We start from the raw sequence: 24,634 nt of genomic DNA, 5'->3' as shown, positions 1-24,634 counted from the left end.
CATATTTTTTTTCCTCAGTCTTCATCTTGTCTGATTCACAAGTAGAATCTATTTGTGCCCCTAACCACATCTATATAATTTACTGGCCTACAATCTCTTGGAGAATGACCTCTTCTGGTTTTGTAACTTCAATCTGTGACAACTGCTTCTCTTCTCCCATATAACCCTGATACACTGGAGGTTTTCTTCACCACTATTTTGGTACCTTTTTTTCTTTTTTAAAACCCAAAAGAACCAATCCAGTCCCACAGCCTCGACCTGCTTCTATAAATTAAGTCAGTGATCAAATCCATCTCTTCAGCCACCATCTTCTTTCCAATTATTTCCAACTGCCTATGAAACACTTCCACCTTAATTCTGTCAGGCTTGAAATACAAACTTCTAAATCCATTCTTTTCCATTCTTCTGCCCACTATCTGCTCAACCAACTCCCACCTCACTCCACACAAGACACAAAATGTAGCATTTTTTTCAGTATTTCCTAATCTCCAGAACTGTTTCCCAATGGGCCATTCTAATAGGAAACTCAGAATCATTCCTAATTCTTCCCTTCTTCATCATCTGCTTCTAAAGGTTCACCAATCTCATCAATTCTCTTTGAAGTGTCTGCATGAATTCCACACCCGCTCCTCTTAATCCTCAGTGCTTTAGTCAATTAGGCAACCAAGTGGCAAAGCTAAGTAGGCAACTGGATATATAAGAGCCTACATTTCAAAAAGGACATTCAGGATGAAGAATAAATTTCAAACTGGTCAGCAAGATGGTATTTAAAGCCATTGTAAAAGAAGAATCAGCAAAGAAAAGTACAAAGGACATATTCTGTTTTCTAATCACTTAACTAAACAGAAAGAGAACAAGAAGTCTGAGTAAAGGCCGTGATTTCAAAACCCTCTCTTTTTAAAAGTATAGGGAATTCATTCATTCATTCACTCATTCATTCATTCATTCATTCATTCATTCATTATTCACTGCTGGGAAGTGAACATCCTAGGGCTTTGTGGATGCTAGGTACATGCTCTATCACCGAGCATCAACTCCAACCGTAGGAATCTCTTTTAAATGGTTATTCTTGCACTGCTGTTAGTAATTTTCTTAAAAATAGAAATGGAAAATTAAAGAAAAAGCAACAATCTAGTTTTTAAAAAAAATTTATTATGGGTTCTCTGATAAGACTGAATGTGAACTGGAAGAGAAAAATCCATCTCCTATCACTGTCTTTCATTCTTTATCGTTTGTTCACTCACCCTCTTTTTTCTCCCTATGCAGATAAGATTCCACAACTGGCTTTTCACTACCACAGACGCTTTCCCCTGCATTCCATATGAAGGAGCTTCCACCCTAAATTATTTTCCAGTTTTCAATCTTTACTAAACAAATAAAACCGCAACCCTCAAAGTTCTAGAGATTCTTACTGAACTGTCTAGTATTATGTAGTGGTTAAAAGTACTACCTGGCCTCATGCCCATATACACCTGTGTCCTTTTTTAAATGTATCTCCTAAAGAAATATTCCTTTATTACTCAAAACTAGACCTCCTCCCTTCTACCAATTCTGAGATCTATTAACTCCTTTTGCTTGCATCTTTATTACTTCCTTTTTTATTGAATCCTTTTCCCCAGTGGACAAATATGTTCAACTCTCCCATACTCAAACACACCAACTTCCCTCAAGGGAAGATCAGTCAGGTCTTGTTCAGCAAACTCTCAGCTGTCACAAGTAGGAACTATTACTAATCATAATCCTAAAACTAAACTTTAAGCCTCCAGAAAGCTTAAGAGAAAGGGAAAAGTCCAACACAAAGAATAACAGAGTTTGGAGAGGAAATGATCAGACAGCAAAGGTTATCTGTTTTCCTCAGTGAACAGAAAACCACTGTCTATCTGCTACCTGTTTTCCTGAAGTCCACAGAGCCAACTACCTTCATGAAGACTTGTAGATTTTATTTCTATTAGCTGGCTGTGAACTTTCCCTTATTGGACTTACAATAGATTTTATTTCTATCTCTGAAGTCCACTCTGGAGATTGAATAGGTCTTTGGTGGGGGCCCAAGAATCTAATTATTAGCCAGTGATTTTTAGGCAAGGAATCCTTCTCGACAAAAAACACTGAAAAACAAAACAAAACAAAACACTGAAGTATGCGGGGGACATTCTATTGAAGTTTATTTTCTATGTTGAAAAATGACTTCTGCCAACTTCAAGATTGTTAAAAATTGGCAATGGTGCTATTTTAAAACACAAACCAAATATCTTTCATGCAAAATATATGAAAAATCAAAGGCAAGAAAAATATCAGGACCAACTCCTAACTACTGAAGAAAAGTTTTGTACAACTATTATCCCAAAAGGAAAGAGAGAAACAAAAATCTCATGAATGAAAAACCTATCCCACCAAGAACTAAAAATAATACACTAAGGAATCAAGATTTAAAATTCATACTAAAGAACTGAAAAAGTTCAAATAGAACATATAAGGATGAGGAAGTCTGATTTAAATATTAGATGCTTATTTTGCAATCAGAGAATTTTATTCTTCTTCATGCTATTATAAAGGGAGAAGCATGTAAAACATGAAAAACAGAAACAACCTGCTGCTTTAAAATAGAAAATTAATAATCAGCATGGTAGGTTAGAAAAAATACAGGACAGTGTTCAAATCATCTGGATTATTTCATAAGCTCTGACCTCAGTCATTGGTTACAGAAACTTAGCCCCATTTCTACATCTTTAAAATGAGAACAAGAAAACCCAGCATACCCATTTCAAAAGATTATCATGAGGTTCAAATGATAAAATGTAAAAATATCTGGAAAACTCATAATTTTATGCAAATGTTAAACTGAGAATTCAAGCTGAAAATAGCTAGGAGAGTAAAATCTCTAACCAAACCCATCTGACCCAGTGTAAAACATTTTAACTACATATTTTAAAAAATGAATGGAAGAAAGTACACCTTACCAATTTCCTTTTAAACAGAATAACTGCAGCATTATATTCATACTGTTGGTTAGCCATTAATACTGTATTAGGTTTGTAGGGTCAATGAAACAAATGATCATGTGTTTCGTGACTTAAAACCAAAGAAATGTGCCTCCTTGCTTCCAAGACACCAATTTTCTCCATTATTTCAACTACATACTATACTAGTGGTTGCTGAGTTGAACCAAAGTTCTAACCCCAGGACCTGTATTGTGATCTTTGGAAAAGGATTTTTGCAGATGTAATTAAGGATCTGAAAATCCTTAATCCTGGATTTAGATGGGACCTACATACAGTGACAGGAGTCCTTATGAGAGAAAGATCAAAGAAACAGAATAAAACTATATCAAGAAAGAGAAAGAGATGAGAGTTACACTGCTGCAGACCAAAGAACACTTGGAGCCCCTAGAAGCTGAAAGGTGCAAGCAAAGAATCTCCTTGGAGCCTTTAAAGGAAGCAGTGCCCTACTGACACCTAATTTCAGACTTCTGACTGCTAGAATGGTGACAGAACACATGTCTTTGGTTTTAAGTCACCAAATATGTGATCATTTATTTCAGTGACCCTACAAACCTAATAAAATTTCTCTTTCTCCTTAGAGTTCTTCAGTTACTCTTCCAATCTTGCAGTCTATAATAATTCCTGTGTAATCAGGAATGTGACTCAAACAAGAAACATTTGAGCAGTAGAGAATAAAGAGTATTTATCTGAGAAGCCTGTCAATGAAAGCTAGGAGGGAAGGGAAAGGTCATTCAAAAAGTACTTACTGAATGCATGTCTTATACGTTCCAGGCACTGAGCTTAGTGATAGAAACAAAGAAATTAAAATTCACAGGATGTAGTCTCAAGAATGCAGGACAACTTTCCAAGGAAATTAAAAAGTACAGAAAAAGGTATGCTGAAAGGATAGGAGAGTTGCTAAAAGATCAACTAAAAAAAGGAAATAAGATGATACAGACAACTGACCCTACTTCTCTTGATGCAAATCACCTTCTATTTCTTTCTTTTTTAAAATTTTTTGGTACCAAGGATTGAACTCTGGACCTTGCGCTTGTGAAGCAGGTGGCGGAACCACTGAGCTAAATCCCTGGCCTAACCTTCTATTTCTGTATCTTTCTTTTACAATATCCCATGCACTCCTAATAACTAGACAATTCTTCTGGGATGTGATCAAAGTCATGAAAGTGAGTAAAGCAGGTAACCTTAGCTGAAACTGTGTTCCCTTATGCTAGTAATCTCACACACTGGGCCTTTGCACATATTTATTGAATGTTTTTTTCCAATACTCAGTGACATTTTTTGTCCACTTAGCTAATGGCTACCCATCTTTTAAAACGTAACTCAAGGGCTATATCCTCTAATGAACTTTCCATAACATACACCCTCTTTCACAAAATGAATTAAGTATCCTGATTTTTAAATATAGATTTTCTGGCTAAGTGTATAAAAATAATGGATTATCTGATTTCAGGGGGAAGGGAGAGAACACAATATCCTCTGCTATCACGGTTGCAGGGAAAAGAATACTGCCAGGTTTCTGTGATTAGCTTGGTTGCCCTGAGTGCGGCATGGACAACAGAAGAAATCAGGCCTCAGTGAAGAGCAAAATGGATCCTAAAAGCAGACTTATACTATATTCAGCACCTCTTCACTGAGCATCTATGTTGTATATACAATGGTGAGTGACAAGAACTTGCTCGTTTATTCTTTCTCCTGCATCTCTCTCATCCCTCAGCTATGTGATACTGGGTATCAAACACAGGGCCTACTACATTCCCAGCCCTACGCTGCACTTTTTATACAACCTCTTTGCCAATAATTCCTTGTTATAATTTAGGTCTAAAATGTTCTCCAAAGTCTCATGTGTTCAGAGATGGGGATGCTGAAAAGTGATTGTATTATGGGTGTGCTATATTCATCAGTGGTTTAATCCATGAACAAGTTTATAGATGAATGTACTGTTAGGTGGGGACTGGTTAGATGTGGTCACTGGAAACATGTGACCTGGGTATATTCTTGTCCCTGGCTCCTCCCTTCTCTCTGCTTTCTGGTCCATGGGGGTAAGCAGTTTTTCTCTGCCAGACCCTTCTACCATGCCATTTCTGCCTTGGAACTAGTCAACCATGGACTGAACCCTCTGAAATTGTGAGCCAAATAAACCTCTCAAGCTGCAGGTGTTGGTATTTTGTCCTAGCAGTGGGAAAGCTGACCAATATATACTGCTTCAAGTTCTGATTTTCTTTTCCTTAGTTTTTACCCTTAGGATCTCACCCAGGATAACATATTACATTTGGTTGTTATATCATCTTAGGCACCTCCTGGTCATGAGTTTCTCACACTTTCCTTGTCCTTGATGACCTTGACAGCTTTGAACACTGCTCTATTTTGTAGTACATTCCTGAGTTATCATTTGTCTGATTTTTTTTTTTTGTAATTAGACTAGGGTTTATGGGTATTTGAGAGAAAAGCACAGATAGAATGCCATTTTTATCACCTATCAACATGATCAATCACTGCTGAAATTAATCTTCATCACCTGGCTGAGGTAGTTTTTAAGGTTTCTCCACTGTAAAACAAAAACCCTACTCCCCTTCTCCATGCTTTGAAAGGAATTCACCATGTACAGTTCACACTTGGAGAACTCCCTCAATGTTTTAACCTCTGTATTTCCCCTTACTTTTGCTCTTGTATATCATCTTTTATCCTCATATCTATTACCAAGTGCATCCATTTAAAAATTTTTTAATGGTACAATGTAGATATACGTAATGATCACATTCATCATGGGGAATCTGTACCTGTACATGATGTATCTGGATTTTACCCCCCATCCCTCTCCCTTCCCTTCAACCCCTCTTCCTCTCCCTATTTACAAAAGCCTCATTTCCATTTTTCCTCCTTTTCTTCCCCCTCTCCAGTTCCACTTCCTCTTGAACAATTTTTTCCTGTTTCACCTTATCTATTATACATTTTGGTCCCTATTTACACTTGCAGTTTCTTACACTACAGACAATGCAATATTTATGTGTGTGTCCGATTTATTTCACTAAAGCGTATAGCTTCAAGGTGCATACATTTAGGTACGTCTCAATTTTATTCTTTATGGCTGACTAGTACTCCACCTTATAGAAAAACAACATCTTTTTTATCAATTTATTGGTTGATGGGCATTTATGTCGCTATAAACATGGGTGCACATAATGTTGTGGTATGATGCTTTTAATTCGTTCGGGAAGATACTTAGAAGAGGAATAGCTGGGTCAAATGGGACCTCTAATACTAGTTTTTTGAGGAATCTCCACATTGATTTCCACAGTGGTTGAACCAGTCTGCACTCCCATGAACAGGGTCAAAGAGTTCCTTTTCCCCCACATTCCTGGGTGCATTTGTTGCCGCTTGCTATTATCATGTGTATGCATTATTTTTATTTAAAAAATAAATAAAAAAGAGCCTGTATATGGAATGTATTCTTTAGAAATGGAAAGTGCCTGAAAATTATTTTCATCTTTAATTCTTTTTCACTCCCTATAACATTCTTCAATGTTAATTCTGTCACCTGTAACCCCTTTCATTTTCACTACCATTACCATAGATAAATAAGGTCATGACTATTTATTATGACCCAGTAGAATAACTATTGTCCACCTTTCTAATCTACAATGACTGTACCTGGGATGAATGAGAAAAGGCCACAGAATGAAAGGACTTTTACATTCAATATGACTGTGCTATATTACAATATAAATTATATATACCATATAATGATGTTTTATTAAACAAAGGACCACAAATAGGGGAGTGGTCTCAAAATTATAATGCAGCTGAAAAATTCCTATTGCCTGGTGACATTGTAGGTGCCATAACATTTCAGCTGTCTTAATGTCATAGTGCAATGAATCATGGATTTTGCAGTGTTACTGATGTAAATAAACACACTATGTTGCCAGTTGTAAAAAAGTATAGCACAAACAATCATGACAGCTTATAATACCTGACAGTGATAATAACTATCATTGTTTCCAGTTTATGTATTTTCCTATGCACTTTGTTTCATTATTTTAGTGTACTCCTCTTTTTCACTGTAAAAGAGCCTCAGGCAGGTCTTTCAGCAAATATTTCAGAAGAAACTCACCATAGGAGATAAGCTCTATGCATGTTAATGCTTCTGAAGACCTTCTAGTGGGACAAGATTTGGAGGCAGAAGGCAATGATGTGGATGATCCTGAATTTGTAAAGGCCTAGGCTAATGTATATGTTTGTATCTTAGTTTTTAATAAAAGTTTTAAGTTAAAAAAAATTAAAGAGAAAAAAGCTTACAGTAAAAGATATAAAAAACCTTTTAAATACAACTGTATAATTACATTGATATTTTAAGCCAAGTGTTATAGAGTCAAAAAGATTAAAAAATTAAAAAGTTTACAACAGTAGGTTAAGGTTAATTTATTTTCATATAAAGGAAAATTTTTTTTCACAGAGTAGCCTAAATGAACAGTGTTTATAAAGTCTACAGCAGCATATAGTAATGTTCTAGGCCTTCACATTCATGCACCACTGACTCATCAACCCACCTGAGCAGTAATCCTGTCTGTACCATTTATCTTTAATATCATATTTTTACTCTAACTTTTCTATGTTTAGTTGCACAAATATTTACCATTCTGTTATAATCACCTACAGTACTCAGTACAATAATGTTCTGTACAGGTTTGTAGCTTAGGAGCAATAGGCTGCGCTAGAGTCTATGATGTTAACACAATGCAAGAACTACCTAAAAAAAAAGAACTGCCTAGTGACACACTTCTCATGACGTTTCTCCATCATTAAGTGTAACTCTAGCCTGGTACTCTTTCTTTTAAAAATTTCAATGCTTTTTAACTGTCTATAAAGAATAAAGTTCAAACTCAACCTTAACCTGTAATGATATGTACCTACAACACATTTAATGAATTTATTTTTCTAGTCTTATTTCTCATTATTGCCTGACACAAGGTTAGCCTTTTTTCTATTTTTACACTTTGACTTTTTATTCTTTCTACTCATCTAAATACTACTCATTTTTCAAGAACCAACTCAAAGGTCACCTTGCCCTAGGTTTTCTGAGGAGGAAAAAAGGCATTCCCAACCATATGAAACATCAAGCCTTTTCTAGTTTCTCAATCAAAGCCCTTATCACAATTCACCTGCACTGCTAGATTTTAACCCTTAAGGGTAGGGACATATCTAATTTACTTTTAAAATCCCTCACAACATCTAGTCCTGTGTTTTATATATGGTGAATTTTCATCTTCTGTATTTTAAGGCTTGATTTTTTTTTTTTTTTTGATACCAGGGATCGAACTTGGGACCTGGCACTTGCAAGGCAGGCGGCAGAACCACTGAGCTAAATCCCCGGCCCTCATCTTCTGTATTTTAAAGTATACCATCAAGGGCCGGGGATTTAGCTCAGTGGTTTCGCTACCTGCTGCGCAAGTGCAAATGACCCGGGTTCGATCCCCGGTACCAAAAAAAAAAAAAAAAAAGTATACCACCAAATTAACAGATAAAAATATTTATTGGACATTTTTTTCTTTTTTGGTACTGGGGATCAAACTCAGGTCCTTGCACTTGTGAGGCAGGCGCAGCACCACTGAGCTAAATCCCCGGCCCTACTGGACTACATTTAAATCCTGTATGACAATAAAAAACAAAAACAAAACCAAAACTTTCACATTCTATGAAACTATATGGCAACACTTTATATACTGCCCCATCCCACAACAGATACCTCTGGAAGAACTGAGTGGATAACGTGTTTTTCTTTTTAATCAACAAATGTTAAATTTCCTTTATATTAAAACAAAAAACAAAAAATCCTGTCTCAGCTTTCAAAGCTCTGTTTATTTGTATAATGGTAATCATACCACCTACTCTGTATGAGCTATTGTGAAAAATAAAACACATAGCATATAGAGAATAAAATGATAATAAGTCTCTATTTCCACAGGGAAGACTCAACCCACTAAATTCTAGGATGATCAATTACAAAAATTATCACCATTATTAGTAAAGCACTTCTGTACATATTATTTACATCAAGCTCACAAACATAATGTGAAAGAGATATATGAGACATTACTATTGCTTTTTCTAGATGGGAAAAGTGGAGATGAAGAGGTCATAAGTATACTATAATTCTAGTTACAAATACCACCCAAGAGCGGTGTCAAAGCACAAAAAAATCAGAGGAGGCTTGGAATAATACATAATAGATGGTAAAAAAAATATGATAATTAAAAATTTAAAATATATTACAATAAAGACACACTGTCATAATCCCTCTCAAAACACTTACTCGTCACGTATCCCATTGTTCTGAAGCAATTGTGGAAGTCTTTCTTTTTTTTTTTTTTCTCATTAAGTTTATTGCTACATTTTAGGTATAAAATACAGTTACATACATCATTGGGAAACTGTACCATTACATGAGCATCTTGGTTCTTATTTTTTTCCCCTTCCCCTGCCCTCCCTTCACCCCCTCCACCCTTCCCTATTTGCAAAGACTTTGCTTCCATTTTTTTCCTTTTCTCATATTTTTTCTTTTCCCTTCTCTCCTTTCCCCTACCCCTCCCACTTCCCCTGCTCCTTTAGACCTTTTCTTCGTGTTACACAATATCAATTATACATTTTTAAAATTACAATATCAAGATCTAGGAGACATTACCACAGATTTTACAGAATTTAGAAGGACGTAGAAAGCATATTTCAAAAATCTGTTTAGAAATAAATTTGACAACTTCTAAGAAGTACCTTGGAAGACAAATTAATGAAACTAACTCTGGAGGAAATATACAATTTGAATAGCACCTATTAAAGAAAGTATATTCCTAGCTTGAAAACCTACCTATACAACAGGCTCGTATACATTTTAACTGATAAATTATATCAAACATTTAAAGCAGAAAAAAAAGGGAACACTTCTCCCCTCATTATAGGAAATCAACACTGTGCTAATCCTAAATTGGATAAAGATAATAGAAGAAAAAAGTATGAACATAGATAGAAATGGGTTTAACAAAACAAACTATTAGAAATCAGATCTGGCAGTATGTAGAAAGTGGGTTTATTATAGGGAAGGCAGTGTTGGTTCAGCATTGGATGATCCACCCCCAAAAGTCATCATTTTAACAGAGGAAAGGAAAAAGCCATATGATCCTGTCACTAGTTGGGAGAAAAATGATTGGACTAAATTCCACAGCTGTTCATGGTAAAAGCTATCAGGAGACTAGAAGTAGAACAGAACCTTCTCAACTGATTAAAGACATGTACTCCACACTTCCAGTGAGAACGCCTTATATGAATGGAGAAGATACAATGCTTTCTCCCTAAGGTGGGGAACAAGGGCAGACATGCATACTCTTCACCTGTCCATTAAACTTTGAAACCTAGGCCCAAACCAAAATAGTCTGGCAATAAAATGACACAACTAGGATAGGATTGGCAAGGTAGAAGCAAAATCTTTATATGTAGATGAAATGATCATCTACAGAGAAAATACTAAGAAATCTCTAGGAGCCCCTAGAACTTGTATTTGAATTTAGCAGGACTAGAAAACACAAGGTGTATATAAAAATTCAGGTCTATGTATACTTGCTATAAATGAAGAACTGGATATTGAAATTTAAAAGTTATGTAGGAGTACAAAGGACCTAGAAAAGTAAAAAGAAAAAGAAAAAAAAAACAGTGTTGGGAGACGTTTAGTACCTAACTTTAAGACTTTCTCTAAAGCTACAGTAATCAAGGCAGTGTTGGTGTAAGGAAAGACATACAGATCATTGGAATAGAACAGAGAATCTAGAAATAGAACCACACATACATGGTCCACTGAGTTTTGAAAGATTACTAAACAGTAACATTTTATAGAACATAAACTCAATTCAAGAGCCGAGGAAAAGATAATGTTTTCAGCAAATGGCACTAGAATACCTGGTATACGTATATAAAAAATTAACCTCAACCCTTTATTTCCATACATGAAAATAACTTGAAAGGATCTATGAACCTAAATATGAAAGCCTAAAACTATAAAACTTTAAGAAGAAATTATAAGGGAAAATGTTTATGAATTTAGGGTAGGCAAGAACTTCCTAGGATACAAAAAACATGATGTATAAAAGAAAAAATTGATAAATGAGATTCCATCAAAATTTAGAACTTTAAATGACATTGTTAAAATGAAAAGTAGTCCTTAGACCATATTTACAATGCATATAACCTATGACAGGAATATATAAAGAATTCTTACAGTACATTAATAACCCAATTAAAAAGTACACACAAGATGATAAATAGCCAGTACAAGGAAAGGTGTGAAACTCTAGAATCAGAAAAATAGTAATCAGTACAATAACAAGATTGAATTATACACTCATTAGGAAGATAAAGTTAAAAGTTTTAAAAGTCTTATCATAACTTTTTCTTTTTGTTGGATTCTCCCCCTTTGTGTTTAATTTGTCACGCCAAACGGATTCATTCTGCTGGGTTTCCTGGGGTTGTGAACCTCATTGTCTTTTCCTAGGGTATTGTCTAAAATTTTTTTGCGTGTTGGTTTGGTATTCATGAAGTTCTTAGGTTCTCTTTATCATGAAAGTATCTTATTTCTCCACCCATTTTGAAAGACAGTTTTGCAGGGTACATCAATCTGGGTTGGAAGCTGTTCTCCTTTAGGGCTTGAAACATGTCACTCCAAGCTCTTCTTCTTGCCTTGAGGGTTTGCACTGAGAAGTCTGCTTTGATTCTGATGGACTTTCCTTTGTATGCGATTTGTTTCTTTTCTCTCACTGCTTGTAGAATTTTGTTCTTCTGTTGGGTTTCTGGAATTCTATTATATGCCTATGTGGAGTTTTTTTCTGATCAAGGCCATGTGGAGTCCTATATGCCTCACTTACCTGTATGTCAAGTTCTTTTCTCCTGCTTGGGAAGTTTTCTGCCATCACTTCTGTGAAGTTTTTTATGTCATCTGCACTCTCTCCTGTTTCTTCATTGACTCCAATCAGTCTTGTTATTCTTCTTTGCATCATCTAGCAGCTGCTGGATTGATTTCTCACGGTCCCTTACAGTTTTAAAGCAATTTTTCTTTTCCTGGTCACTAATTGCAATCTTATCTTCTATATCTGAAATTCTGTCCTCACATTGGTTCATTCTGCTGCATAGACTTTCAGTGGAGTTTTTAATGTCCTGGAAATCTGTTTGCATCTGTTTTATGGATTCCATTTGTTTTCTATGTTGGGATTCCATCATGTTCCTCAGCTCCTCTATTTTTTTTATCTGTGTCCTCTGTAGATTTATTAATCATGTCTTGCACTATGGGCACAATCTTTGCTGTTACCTGAGAAATTATTTCTGATTTCATTTTTTCCAGATCCTCTTTTGTTACCAGTTCAGGGAGTCCAGGTGGTTGAGTATCAGATTGTTCCATCTCATTTCCCTTTGGGGTTGCTGTAGGTGATCTGGAAATCTGTTTTGGGGGCCTGTTTACATGTGTCCTCATTTCAACGGGGGGGCAAGGGGGTGCTGCTGGCGCCCGTGCAGCTTACATCCTCCTGGGTGCTGGGATTGGCTCACCTCCTCTGCCCTAGGAGTGGTGGAATGGTGGTGCATGGCCTCCTCCTGGGTGCTGGGATTGGCTCACTTCTGCCCTTTCCATAAACTTTTGAAAAATGTTGCCTTGAAGACTTTCACAAATTTCTTCTATGTAATGCTGAAAAAGAGTTGATGTCACTCGTTTTTTTGGACAGGTGACTTTGTACGTGTTCTACAGCTTGCTGTGAGAATGGATGCGAACAAGAAAGAAGCTCCTTCATGATGTAGGCATCATAAATCTGCGGACTTCTACATAAGCGATTTTCCTCATTGTCAAGCTTCTCGTATTCCTTTATCTCTTCATAAAACTTCACCTGAGGTACAGCTTCATTAATTTCATTCAAACAAAAATCTTTAAATAGCAAGAAACCAATTTTCTGATTGAAAATCTTGTCAAAGGTTATTTCATTTCTCTCAAGATATTTCTGTATCACGCTCCGGATACTGGGCTCCGGCAGGACGATCTTCTTGCTGGCGCGGGCGGCCGGCGTCGCCTTGCTCTTCTCCATGGCCATCAGGTAGCTGACATCGGTGAGCACCGGCTCCAGGTCCCCCATGCTGGCGAGCGGAGGAGGCTCCCGGAGACCAGCACGTGACCGGCACGTGACGCGCCGCCGCCGCCTGCCGTGCCCTGACGTGGGGGGGCCGCCCGGGGCAGCCTCCCCTGCGCGCGCTCGCCTCATGTGCCCCGCGCGCTAGGAAGTCTTTCATAAATGTCTTTACAAGGTATGACAAAAAAATACAGTGAATGCTGCTGCCGAGTGCCATCCAGTGGAAAGGCAATTTCCTAAAAATATTATGGAATGTCCTCCTCCATCTTACTGGCAACATGTGACTTCTAGCTCTTTCCCAAATTCAAAGTGATAAAGTTTTGAATTGATTCAGGACATCGAAATACCCAAAAGAGCACTACTGAAGAGTCTCTTAAAAAAGAAACTGCTTCAGAAAGTGACAAGAACAACAGGGTAAGTGTTTGAAGTTGGGGAAGGGAGGGAAGTATTTTCAGGGGGATTATTGGCAACGTGTCTTTTACTGTAACAATTATTTTTAAACAGTTATTATAAATTTTTTTTGTCACACTTTGTATTATCTGACTCCTAGATGCAAGAATAATCCATGCAATATTGTGTTTTACAAGAAAGTAACAAATAACCCTAAAATTTTGACAAGCAAAGGAACAGGGAAAATTGTAGCACACAAACAACAAAATATAATTAATCCAATCAAGCAATTAATATCAATGATACAGAGCAAAATATAAATCCCTGAAAATAATGCTAGATATTATATTTCATTAACATGAAATTGAAAAAACACAAAGAACTGCATATGGCTGCAGACACAGACATATATACATCCTAATTACATAGGAACTTTCACAAGAACACTAAAGACAAAATTCAGAAGATGATCTCTGGGGAAGAAGACAAGTAAAGGGTACACAAGGGGCTTCAATTGTATCTGTGATATTTCCTAAACAAAAGTAAAAAGAAAAGATGAAAAAAGTATACAGTAAGACAAATGACCAAAAGTCAATACTCAAAATTATTACAAACCCCTGAAAACTAAAAACCATATAACAAAGTGAGAGAAGCTTAAATGAAAAAGTTGTAACTCCTCAACAAGATGTCACATTCCAGAACCCACATACATCTTACAAATAAGTTTTTAAATTTATGGGGGAACACCAATCTGTCAGAACTACAAGAAAAATCTAGTCATAATAGGAGATTTTTAAAAACATCTCTCCCCAAAACTAAAAAATGAAGATGATTGGGCATGTATGGAAACCAGAAGCCTCCACATAAACCAGAACAGACTTTGCAAGCACAAATTGAACATATACAAATAATTACCAAACTCAATTCATCTCAAATAATGAAGAATCAATATATATGGCCCAACTCTCTGATCTAAATGAAATAAAGTTGGAAGTCATCAATGAAAAAATTATAGAAAATTTTTTAAAAAAGAAAAGAAACATGCTTAAAAACCCAAACACAAACTGGACATGGTGGGTCACAGCTGTTATCAGCACTCTGGAACCCTGAGGTAGGAGAATCACAAGTTTAAGCCCAGCCTGGGGAATTTATGAGACTGTCTTAAAATTTTAAAGAAAGGGAGGGCTGGGGATATGGCTCAGCACAAAGGCCTTGAGCTCAGTTCTACTACAAACCTATCCCACCCACACCACCCCACACCACCAAAACACAGCCAGACAAGGTGGTGCATGCCTGTCATTCTAGAAATTCAGGAAACTGAGATAGGAAGATCACTTGAGCCCAAGGGTTTGAGCACAGCCAGGATAACACAATGAGCTCCCATCTCAAAAACAAAACAAAGCAGAACAGAAATGTAAACATAATTCTAAATATCTCAAGGGTGAGAGAAGCCATGGGAGAAAAAGATTTCAGACTAGCCAGCTGCCCAAGATGTTTACCCAGTTTTTCTTGGGATTCCTAAACTTTAAATTCTTATTAAATTTCTTTCTTGAGCTAGTTAAAGTGGGTTTCTATCCCTTGTAATCAGATAGGTCCTTCTTGAGTCTCTCTAAATCACTAGTGGACTTGGATGGGCATACACACTAACTTAAGCAAAGCTACTATAAAACATATCTGGGATAAAATGAATCTTGAAAGACTATCTTGATAATGTAATGAGCATTACACACTGTTCAGATTTTAAAGTCAGTTGTATATTTACATTCTTTCACTATATTACACTATTCTTAAGAGGAATCATTTTTTTTCAAGATTCAGTATCAGGACTTAGTATATGCATACACATAAAAAAATGGATACTAAGGAAGTGAATGGGGTGCACTGTTTAGTCCTAAATACAACACACTTCAAAGAGGTATACACACTTGGTTATTAATGTTGTGATAGCCAACCTGACTCCACTTGTGTACCTGACTCCATTTGTGCAAAGTTCAGTGATTCCAGGTGGTCGTCACCTTCCCCTTCCTCCCCATGAATTCCCCCAGTTAATGCATAACAGACCTCAACATCCTGTGTGAGTCTGCAACGGTTATCTTTACTACCTGTAAACAGAAGACCTCCCCCACCTGAGATACTTTAATTAAACCCTGTGAAACCGCCCCTGACCCCCACTGACTTAGCAAAGTTCTGCTCCTGTGAAATTTCGCTTGTGCTCCCCCTCTCCCTGAGCCCTCCCCAAATAGAAGAGGCCTTAAAAGGACCCTACAAACTGCCTTTCCTTTGTCCAGAGTCTTTTTTGGCATGAGCCACTCTGGAACACCGACTATAATAAAGGATTCCATTTAATTCAGAGTGTGGCATATCTCTATAGTTCCAACTCACCTGGCCCTACAACAATGTCCCTTCTGAGTTTTTCTTGTTTCTACCATTTGCTCTTTAGCCTTGTATGACAGGTAGAATAATGCTCTCCACATGATGTTCTCAGCCTAATTCCTAGGACTCACGAATATATATGTTACTCTACAAGGTAAAGGATAACATGTAGATGTGAGTAAGTTTAAACCTTGAGAGCCTGGTGTATTTCTGAGGTCCCAGCTCTTCTGGAGGCTGAGGCGTGGATTTAAAATTCCAGGCTGACCTAGTCAATTTAACAAAATCCTGTCTAAAATTAAAATAGAAAGGACTGTGGACACAGCTCAATCACAGAGCACTTGCCTAGCATTCATGATGCCCAGGGAAGAGGAAGAGGAAGAAGAAGATACAATCCAGGTGAATCCAGTCTACTCATGTATCCTTAAAAGTGGAGAATTTTTTCTAGATGAGAGATGGGATAACTCAAGAAGAATCAGAAAAATAGTCCAGAAGGATGTGGTTCACTGTTGCTGCCTTTGCAGGTAAGAAAGGTCACTGACCAAAAAATGTAGGAATGTGGGTGGGCTCTAAAGCTGGGAAAAGCCCTCAGATGACAGCCAGCAAAATAGGGACCCAGGGATTGCAGCTCTATAATTATATGGAACTAAATTCTGCCAACAAACTGAATAAGCAAGGATTCTCCAGACGAGAACCCAGTCTCGTGGAAACCTTGATTGCAGCTTGTGAGACACTTCAGACTTCTAAACTTTAAAATGGTATGTTTGTGTTGCTTGAGTTACTAATTTTCTGGTAGTAACACAAAACGACCTCCCTCTTTCATTTACATTTTTTAAAAACCCAGAAAATTTTTAATAAAAATGTGTCCTTAAATTCTTTTGGAAACAAGGAGAGATACAGTGGTGCCTTGGTTCACGAATTTAATTCTTTCTGTGACTCTAGTCACAGAATTTGTTCCAGGATTCTGGTTGCAACCAAATTGCAAGCACAGTTTGTGAATCAAGGTACTACGTTACTCAATGCATGCAGCCTACCCAGCAGAACCTACTTAGCACACCTTCATCATCACCTGAACGTGGGAACATTTAAAGAGACAACTGGGAGAAACTTCAAGATTCATTATAGCTATGAAGAGTCAAATTAAAAAGGAGGGGGAGTGAGAGTAAAGGGGCATGGAGAAGGCCACCCTATAGTCAAGGGCATGGCCCCCGGAGCAGACAGCCCTAGGTCTTTATTCTAGAACTAAAAATAATTACTCAGAGCAATACAGCTTAGTTTCTTCATCTATAAAATGGCAACTTCATACATGGGTTGAAGAATTAAAAGAAAACAAATGGGATGGGGAGTGGCTCAGTGGTAGAGGTCTTGGCTAGCAGACCAAGGCCCTGGGTTAACCCCAATGGCAGGAAAAGAGAGAATGGGGAGCAAGCCTTTGATACTGTGTGGGAACTATAAAAAAAAAAAAAGGTGAAGTATTCCTCATGACTCTATTGAGAAAAAGTGCCAAATGCAAACGTGATGAAGAATTCCACATAAATCCAGTCTTGATCTATCTTAGTGATTATTTAAATAAAATTTTAAAGAGCAGAAAACGTGACAGTACAAAAAGAATCAATTTGAAAACCTAGCCAAAAAAGGTTTGACTGACCAGCAGAGGAATATTAGAACAGTACTACTACTATATATACGTTTTAAAAACACGATGGTATCTAGGTGTCCTCCTAGAACTAGTGAAACAGCATCTCTAAAAGACTTAAGTGGTTTGAGTTGAGAAACAATGCAGCAATTAACACAGGGTGACTGACTACCTGTGCATGGTAGCAGGAATCTGGCAACTTTTCACCAGAAGTCTTCTAACTCTGCTTTTACAGAAGTGAAGAGTAACAGCTAAAATGTAGAGTATTTTAAAATTTGCAAATAAACAAGGCTGCTGAAATCAAATGGAAAAGTCTCATGCAGAAAACTAGAAATCAGGAAGGAGACAGGTCAACATGTAGCTGCATCTTCTGTAGCAAAGGATACAGGCTCACAGGAGGATGACTAGAGAATAACAAAATGGAGCAAGCACAGCTGGGCCAGAAGGAGAGGGCAAGACAGCTGAGCTGACAAAATTAGGATCTGTTCAAATGAAACGGCAAAATTATTGGCTACTGTAACAAGAGGAAAGCTGCATAGAAAAATGGGGGACGGAGCAGTGGGGAGGACAAAGAAAAAAACGAATTTCATGCTGGAACAGGAATGGAGTTAACAGAAAGGACACAAACACTGACAAGGGAGGGGTCGTTACTGCAGATGAAGAGGAAGTCACCGTGAGAAGTTAAGAAAGTGAAAAGGAGAGAGAATTCAGGGCCGGAGCCTCTACAGCTCAACACCAAGCCACAGGAGCAAAACATATTAGGGAGAGGAAGCAGCAAATAAACTGGGTTAGGAATAAGAGAAAAGAGCTTTTCAAAAATCTTGAAAGACTACACATGTCATTCATAAAGCAGAAATTTAAGTACAAAAGAAGGATATCATTTGAATTCTAATGCTAAAAGTTATGTTTCAACTCTCACTTGATATAAGAAATAGCTAAACATCTAAAAACAGGCAAAACTAAATAGGGATACATAAATGTACAACTATGAAGAAAAGCATGGGAAGAATATAAAATTTAGGCCAGTGGAAACCTGGTCTCAAGGAAGAGATATGTAAACACATGTATTCCTGTGGCACGGGATTTTATTATTATTAGTTAATAAAACTATTAAAACTATACATATATACTTTTACATGCATGATATATCTCGTATTAGAAAAACTATGGAATTTTACTACCTCTGAACTTTGCCAGTTTGTTTTTCCATTCTTTGAAATATTCTAACAAAACTGTTCCCATAATAAAATAAAATAATGTTTTTGGCCACAGGTTTTGCAAGAAAATCTCTGAAGCTTTTTTTAAAAAAAAACAAGTATTGCAGTTGACATACAAGAATTTAAAACTCAAGTTTGTATTCCCATTGGAAGAAGACTCTCTTGTCAAAACTCTGAAGTTCTAGAGAATCTCATCTTATTCCTATAGGATTCTGTTTTTCTGGGTTCAACCTTTCAATCTTAAGTCTCTCCTACAAAATACATACAAAAATGAGTACAAGGCAGCCAATCTGATCTTGCAACCAAGTCTAAACTTTTCTCTTTCCTTTCCCACTCAGTCTTCAATAGAATAACTCACTCTATGGCTCTATTTTTAATTCCCTAACCCACCGCTTATCCCTCTCAAAGCACCATACTATATATATGATACTGTTTAAAACTTAAAGAAAAAAGGAGGTAGAATCCCACAATATAAAAAGCCCCATTTCAACAATATCAACTTACCTAATATAAACATAAAATGACTGTTCTCCTGAGAAGTAACTGTTAAAGTGTGGAGTGATTGGGATTTTTCTATATAATGACATGGTATATGTAAAAATCCATAGTTTAAAAACTACTATACCTTGTATTTCTGTAACTTGCTTTGAAAATCTCTCTTATTCACTTTTTAATCCAAGAGTGTGGCAAAGCACCATGCCTTTCTGCCATTTTAATCAATAGTCCCTGACGTCTGCATTTGACATTGGTGATCACTCCTCTGGAATTTGCCTCTTTTGTGGACTTTGTGACACTGTACTGTCTAAATCTCTCTTCCTTTTTGTCTTCCTTCTTAGATTTCTCTCCTGATAATATTTCCCACTGTCATATTCAAGCTTTTCCATCTGACAATATCCACTAATGAATAATCACCACTAACTTCATTCCTGGAGGGCAACCTTGTCAGGTCCCCATTTTTGTCAATGGTTCTGTATGTGAATCAAAGATCAAAATACTTTTCCTCAAATAAACAAGAGCATGTATTTTTTTTGGGGGGGGGGATGATATATAATTTTACTTCGTAACTACTTGAACCATGCTATAATCAGGAGGACCCTATGCCAAAGCAGGAGGATGGGGACAAATGGCAAAGAAAAGGGATTAACTTCTTAAAGTGGGAGTTTACTAACAAACATTTTCATATTATAGGAATTGTTTGCTTTCCCACAAACTTTGTAATTGACAGTTCAGACAATGAAAATTCTGTTTAATCTTAGTTCCCACATCTCTCACCCAGATCATTCTCCTGAGCTACAAACATATACTTTCTCTGAGCTGCAGACATTCCCTTTGTCCATATGGCAAATCTGTGCTTATCATTTTAATTTCAGCTCAAGCATCACCTCCTTAGTAAAGCCTTGCAATACCTTCCCTAAAGACAGGCTTATTAAAAATCACTGCATGACATAATCGAAGCCATCCTAGCAAAAAAGGTTTAAAATGCAAGTGAGCAGGAAGAGTAGAGGGAGAGAGAATGAATGAAGAGAAGGGACTAGTATAACGTACCAGGGAGAGGTGGGGTTTGCTGTGGATGAATGAACAGAAGCTGGTTAGGTGACAAAGTTTTGACATTATCCTTCTCTTTTTTCTTGTGGGGGGCAAGAAGGGGAATTTCAAACAGAAGTCAGGATACAAGCCAGTTTGTGCCTCTGTGTGCCTGAGAGGCAGGGAGAGTGAGTGAAGAGGTTAAAATGGTAGGCAGATACCAGAATTTTAGGAGAAGTACAGGTTTGTTAACATTTTTTCTCTCAATAATTACTTGCTTATAATATTAGGGTAGGCTCACTAAAATCCATTTTCTACTTTTTTACCTAGACTTAAATCATACGTTTTCCTAAGTGATTTTTCAGAAACAAGACATTATCAAAGAAAATAAAAGCTCTATTTTAACTACATTTAGTTTTACACTAAGACAGTTCAAGAGTATCATCATGACCATAGTGTTAAAAACCACTCCTATCAAAGAGGGATCTCTGAAAAAATGTGTGCAGTTCCTTTCTCTAATCAAAGCATTTTCACATGTATCCTCATTTTATAACACACTAATGAGAGAAGGTAAAGCTAACAATACCTATCTTAAAGGCTGGGAAAAGTGAACGATATGAAAATTAATGATTTCCTTTGTTTAAAAATGTGTGTTTTCCATACTCCAAGTTTTCAGAAACAATAAAGATGGATCTCAAATTGCTGACCTTTTGGGAAGGGGGCCAAATTATGATCAGATGCTGAATTAAGAAACTATGCTAAATTTCCAATGATGAATGTCATTATATTGTATACCTAAAATGTACCAATTATTAGAATGAATAATCGATAATGTAAAATAGGAAGAAAAGGTCCAAAGGGGTAGGGGTAGTGGGAGGGGCAGGGGAAAGGAAAGAAGGGAAAGGACAAATGATGAGAAATGGAAAAAATGGAAATAAAGTCTTTGTAACTAGGGAAGGGTGGAGGGCGTGAAGGGAGGGCTAGGAATGGGGAAAAAATAAGAACCAAGATGCATTATATAAAGGTACAATTCCCAATGAGAAATGTAAATGTGTTGTATACCTACAATGTACCAATAAAAGAATTTAATACAAAAAAAAATATGCTAAAGGATTTCAGGCAAAATCAATAAGCAAGAAGGTGGCAGAATTAAGCAAAAAAATTCCATAGTGTTATTAATATATACTATGATATGAATATAGTGACCCAATGGCTCCTTATTCATTAGTATATAGGGCTTATCTTTTACTAGGTTCTTTCTGAAACACAAAGCCACATGCAACACCTGTTCTGCCCTCAAGAAATGTAACACACACCTGTAATTCCAGCACTCTAGGAGGCTGAGGCAGGATGTCTGCAAGTAATACCAAAAGAAAAAAAAAAAAGGCTGGAGATGTAGCTCAGTGCAAAGCTGGGTTCCACTTCCCAGTACTCCATTAATCTAAAAAAAAAAAAGTGTAAATATACAGATTTATATACAAACTAAGAAACATAACTCAGAAAAGTAGTAGTCACTTCCTGACAGTATATCAAGAAACTCCTGGCATACTGCACAGTAAGAACTCAACATATGCTGACTCTGCGGGCCTTATGGAAGACCTGGGTAAGGCTCTAAAGTACTGACAGACTTGCACAGGAAGACTGTGGCAGAAGGCACTCCAAGCAGAGACTGCAGCAGAGCCCAAGGAAAACCCCAGAAATCAGCCAAAGGGCCTCTATGGCAGAAGCAAGGTGAGGAATAGTGAAAAAGAAAGCCAGAAAAGTAGATAGGGACTCTCAGTTATATGAGGGAGACTGAGGCAGGAGGACTGTAAGTTTTAGTCCTATCTGGGTAATCCAGAGATTCTCTCTTCCATCTCCCTCCAAAAAGTCAGGGATGTAGCTCAGTGTGAAGGTCCTGGAATCAATTCCTAGTATCACCAGGAAAAAAAAAGTTGATGGAGTTCATTAAAGGTCAAACTAAAAACAAGAAAAAAGGCTGGGGCTGTAGCTCAGTGGTGCAGCGCCTGCCTGGGAAGCACAAGGCCCCGAGTTCAAGTCCCAGTACCCCACACAAAAAAAGACAAGAAAACAAAAATAGCAGTGAGCAGAGAAGTTGCCTCGACGTCCACTCTATGTTTCAGGAAGATTAAACCGACAGTGATATATACATACGGGCCGAACTGGAGCGGGGAAAGAAAGTGGTGCTCTACACTATTGTCAGGTATTTGGTGCCTGACTCTACACTGTCTATTAAGGGTCAGGTACTCAGTGCCTGAACTAGGCTGCAAAGCTGCAATGTCAAGAAAGGATCCCTTGGAACTGTGTAGGAACTATTTTCAGATGAGGGCAAATTACATAAGAATGGAACACCGACCAGTATTTGTAGCCCCACTACTCCCTGCACAATACATTCTATTTCTGGAATCCACTCATATTAATAGTTACTATGGCATCTGTCTACAATCTTAATTTTTACAGCCTAAATGGTTTTAGAACTTTCTTCCAAATATACCACTTAAAAAAAAACTTTATAAATTTGTTACTAAACATGAGCATAACACTGCTTTACTCAAGATTTTACAGAGCAAACCACACAGTTTAAATTCAGACCCCTCCAAAAAAACTTGCTGAAAGACTGTATAAATACAGATTGTAGTAGAAAGTTTTTCTTTTAGGATGCAACCAAAATACTTCTGTAATTACTTATAGAATCTGCTACATCATTAGTGCAACCACAAGATGCTGCTTACATTTCCAAAATTGTGCAAGGGGTCAAAAGTTGCAAAAGAGTCACCACTAAAAACAGACTGGTATATGAACAGTTATAACGCTTGAGCAAACCTTGTTTATTAGACTCAATGTAATGCCCAAACTGCAGGTATTAACAAAATATTTTACAAGTTTGTTTGCTTACCTATAAAATACACTAGGACGTTATATTAAGTTAGAATAAGTTAATTTTTTCTTTTTCAAATGAACATGAGGATATCTGAAAATCTGTACTTGTGACCCAGGACTTAACACAATTAAAAAATTCAGCGTCGCCAGCGTACATATACACCTATCCGAGCACCGAACGGCCCTACGTTACTATCAAATCAAATAACCTCAGTTTACACGTATTAAGAGTCCTCTTTTCTGCTTTAATAATCCCCAAAAGATTAGCCAGCTGTCAAATCACGCGAGGTGACTTATTCTGAAATGGGAGTTGACAGTGTTAAAAATAACAAATTTTTAAGAGGATTTTTATTAAAAATTCATTATTTTTAAGAGAATTTTTTTTCTCCCCTCCTCAGTGGGCGTCCCCATATTTTGGAGCGCCTGGCTCAGGGCATGGGGGACGTGTGCAGCAGTGAGAGAGGTAGGAAGGGTCAGGAACTCAAGCTCCTGGCTTACGTTCGCCTCTCCCGGGTCTCCTTTTCCCTACAGGAGACCCCAAAGAAATCCGAGATAAGGTGCCCAGGGGACGCGGTGCAGTCTCCTGAGTTCGGCCCTGACGTTTCGGGGCTGGGTGCCCCCTACGGCCAACACTTTTCCGACCTGGCGTCGCAAAAGGCTGCCGTGGCCCTCGCCTGCAAGGATGGCCGGGGCGGGGGCCGTGGACTGGGCCTGGCCAGGCCGCGGCCGCTCGCAGTGCCCACGTCACCAGCTCCAGCACTGCGGAAATGGAGCCGCGCGGCCGGGAGGGAGGCGCCGGGAGAAGTGTGGGTCCGCGCCGCCGCCAGGAGCCGTTTGCTTCCGAACCCCGGCCCGAGGGCCATCGAAACCCGCTCTGCCCCGCCCAGGGGCCTTACCTGTGTCGCCGATGATAATATACTTAAAAAGATATGCGTACGCCATGGCCGCGGCCGCTTGGTGCCAGGGCACACGGCTCCTCCTCCTGCTACTGCTCCTCCTCCGCGCCCCTCAGCCCTGCGCCGCTCAGCCTCGAAGCGCCAGGCCCCGCCCGCCCGCCGCCCTGGCCGTCAGCCGCTGGGAATGAGGGCCCGAGGGGAAGCCGGACAAACTGACACCCACGAAGCAGACAGAGACAGCGCCCAGGTGAGCCCTGCAGAACAATAACAGCCGCTAAGGCGTCTCCACGCCGCCTCCGCGCCGACCCGGAAGTGCTGCAGTCTACAGCGCCACCGGAAGAAAGGGGAGGAGACCCGTACGCCGGCCCCGCCCCGCGCCGCCCGAGCCCCGCCCCGCGTCTTCGGCACCGGGTCCGGCCCGAATTGATCAGGCCAGGCGCGAATGGTTCCGGTACTCTTAAATTGGTGACCCCGGCGGCCCAGAGCAGATGGGGGGGGGGGAGGTTCGATGCGGTGCGGCGCAGCCCGCGAGCCGGCGCCGCTGCCTCCCCCCTTGCGCTGAGGGCACGGCACG

The 24,634-nt window shown here is 38.4% G+C and overlaps 1 protein-coding gene across 3 annotated transcripts in view; it reads right to left on the bottom strand.

The window, feature by feature from the left end:
• Positions 1 to 24,400, bottom strand: part of Rab2a (RAB2A, member RAS oncogene family) — an 83,696-nt gene extending 59,296 nt beyond the window's left edge. The window contains exons 1-3 of one of the 3 annotated variants that reach the window (XM_087190353.1): positions 24,061 to 24,201; positions 21,601 to 21,725; positions 8,500 to 20,456 (exon numbers count right to left, since the gene is read on the bottom strand). In XM_087190353.1, the coding sequence (XP_087046479.1) occupies positions 12,692 to 13,279 (588 nt within the window). In that variant the 5' untranslated portion in view covers positions 13,280 to 20,456; positions 21,601 to 21,725; positions 24,061 to 24,201 and the 3' untranslated portion in view covers positions 8,500 to 12,691. Of the gene's footprint in view, positions 1 to 8,499; positions 20,457 to 21,600; positions 21,726 to 24,060 lie in introns of those variants that run through there. The other 2 variants (XM_087190354.1, XM_004842144.4) reach the window with 2 other exon arrangements.
• Positions 24,401 to 24,634: the final 234 nt, after the last annotated feature.

Source organism: Heterocephalus glaber, unplaced genomic scaffold (genome assembly GCF_053883595.1).
Source record: "Heterocephalus glaber isolate CG9 unplaced genomic scaffold, H.glaber_assembly_v1.0 deba00001553, whole genome shotgun sequence".
Lineage (NCBI taxonomy): Eukaryota > Metazoa > Chordata > Mammalia > Rodentia > Bathyergidae > Heterocephalus > Heterocephalus glaber.
The sequence above is the reverse complement of the archived record's forward strand: the minus strand, read 5'-3'. Positions and strand labels throughout refer to the sequence as shown.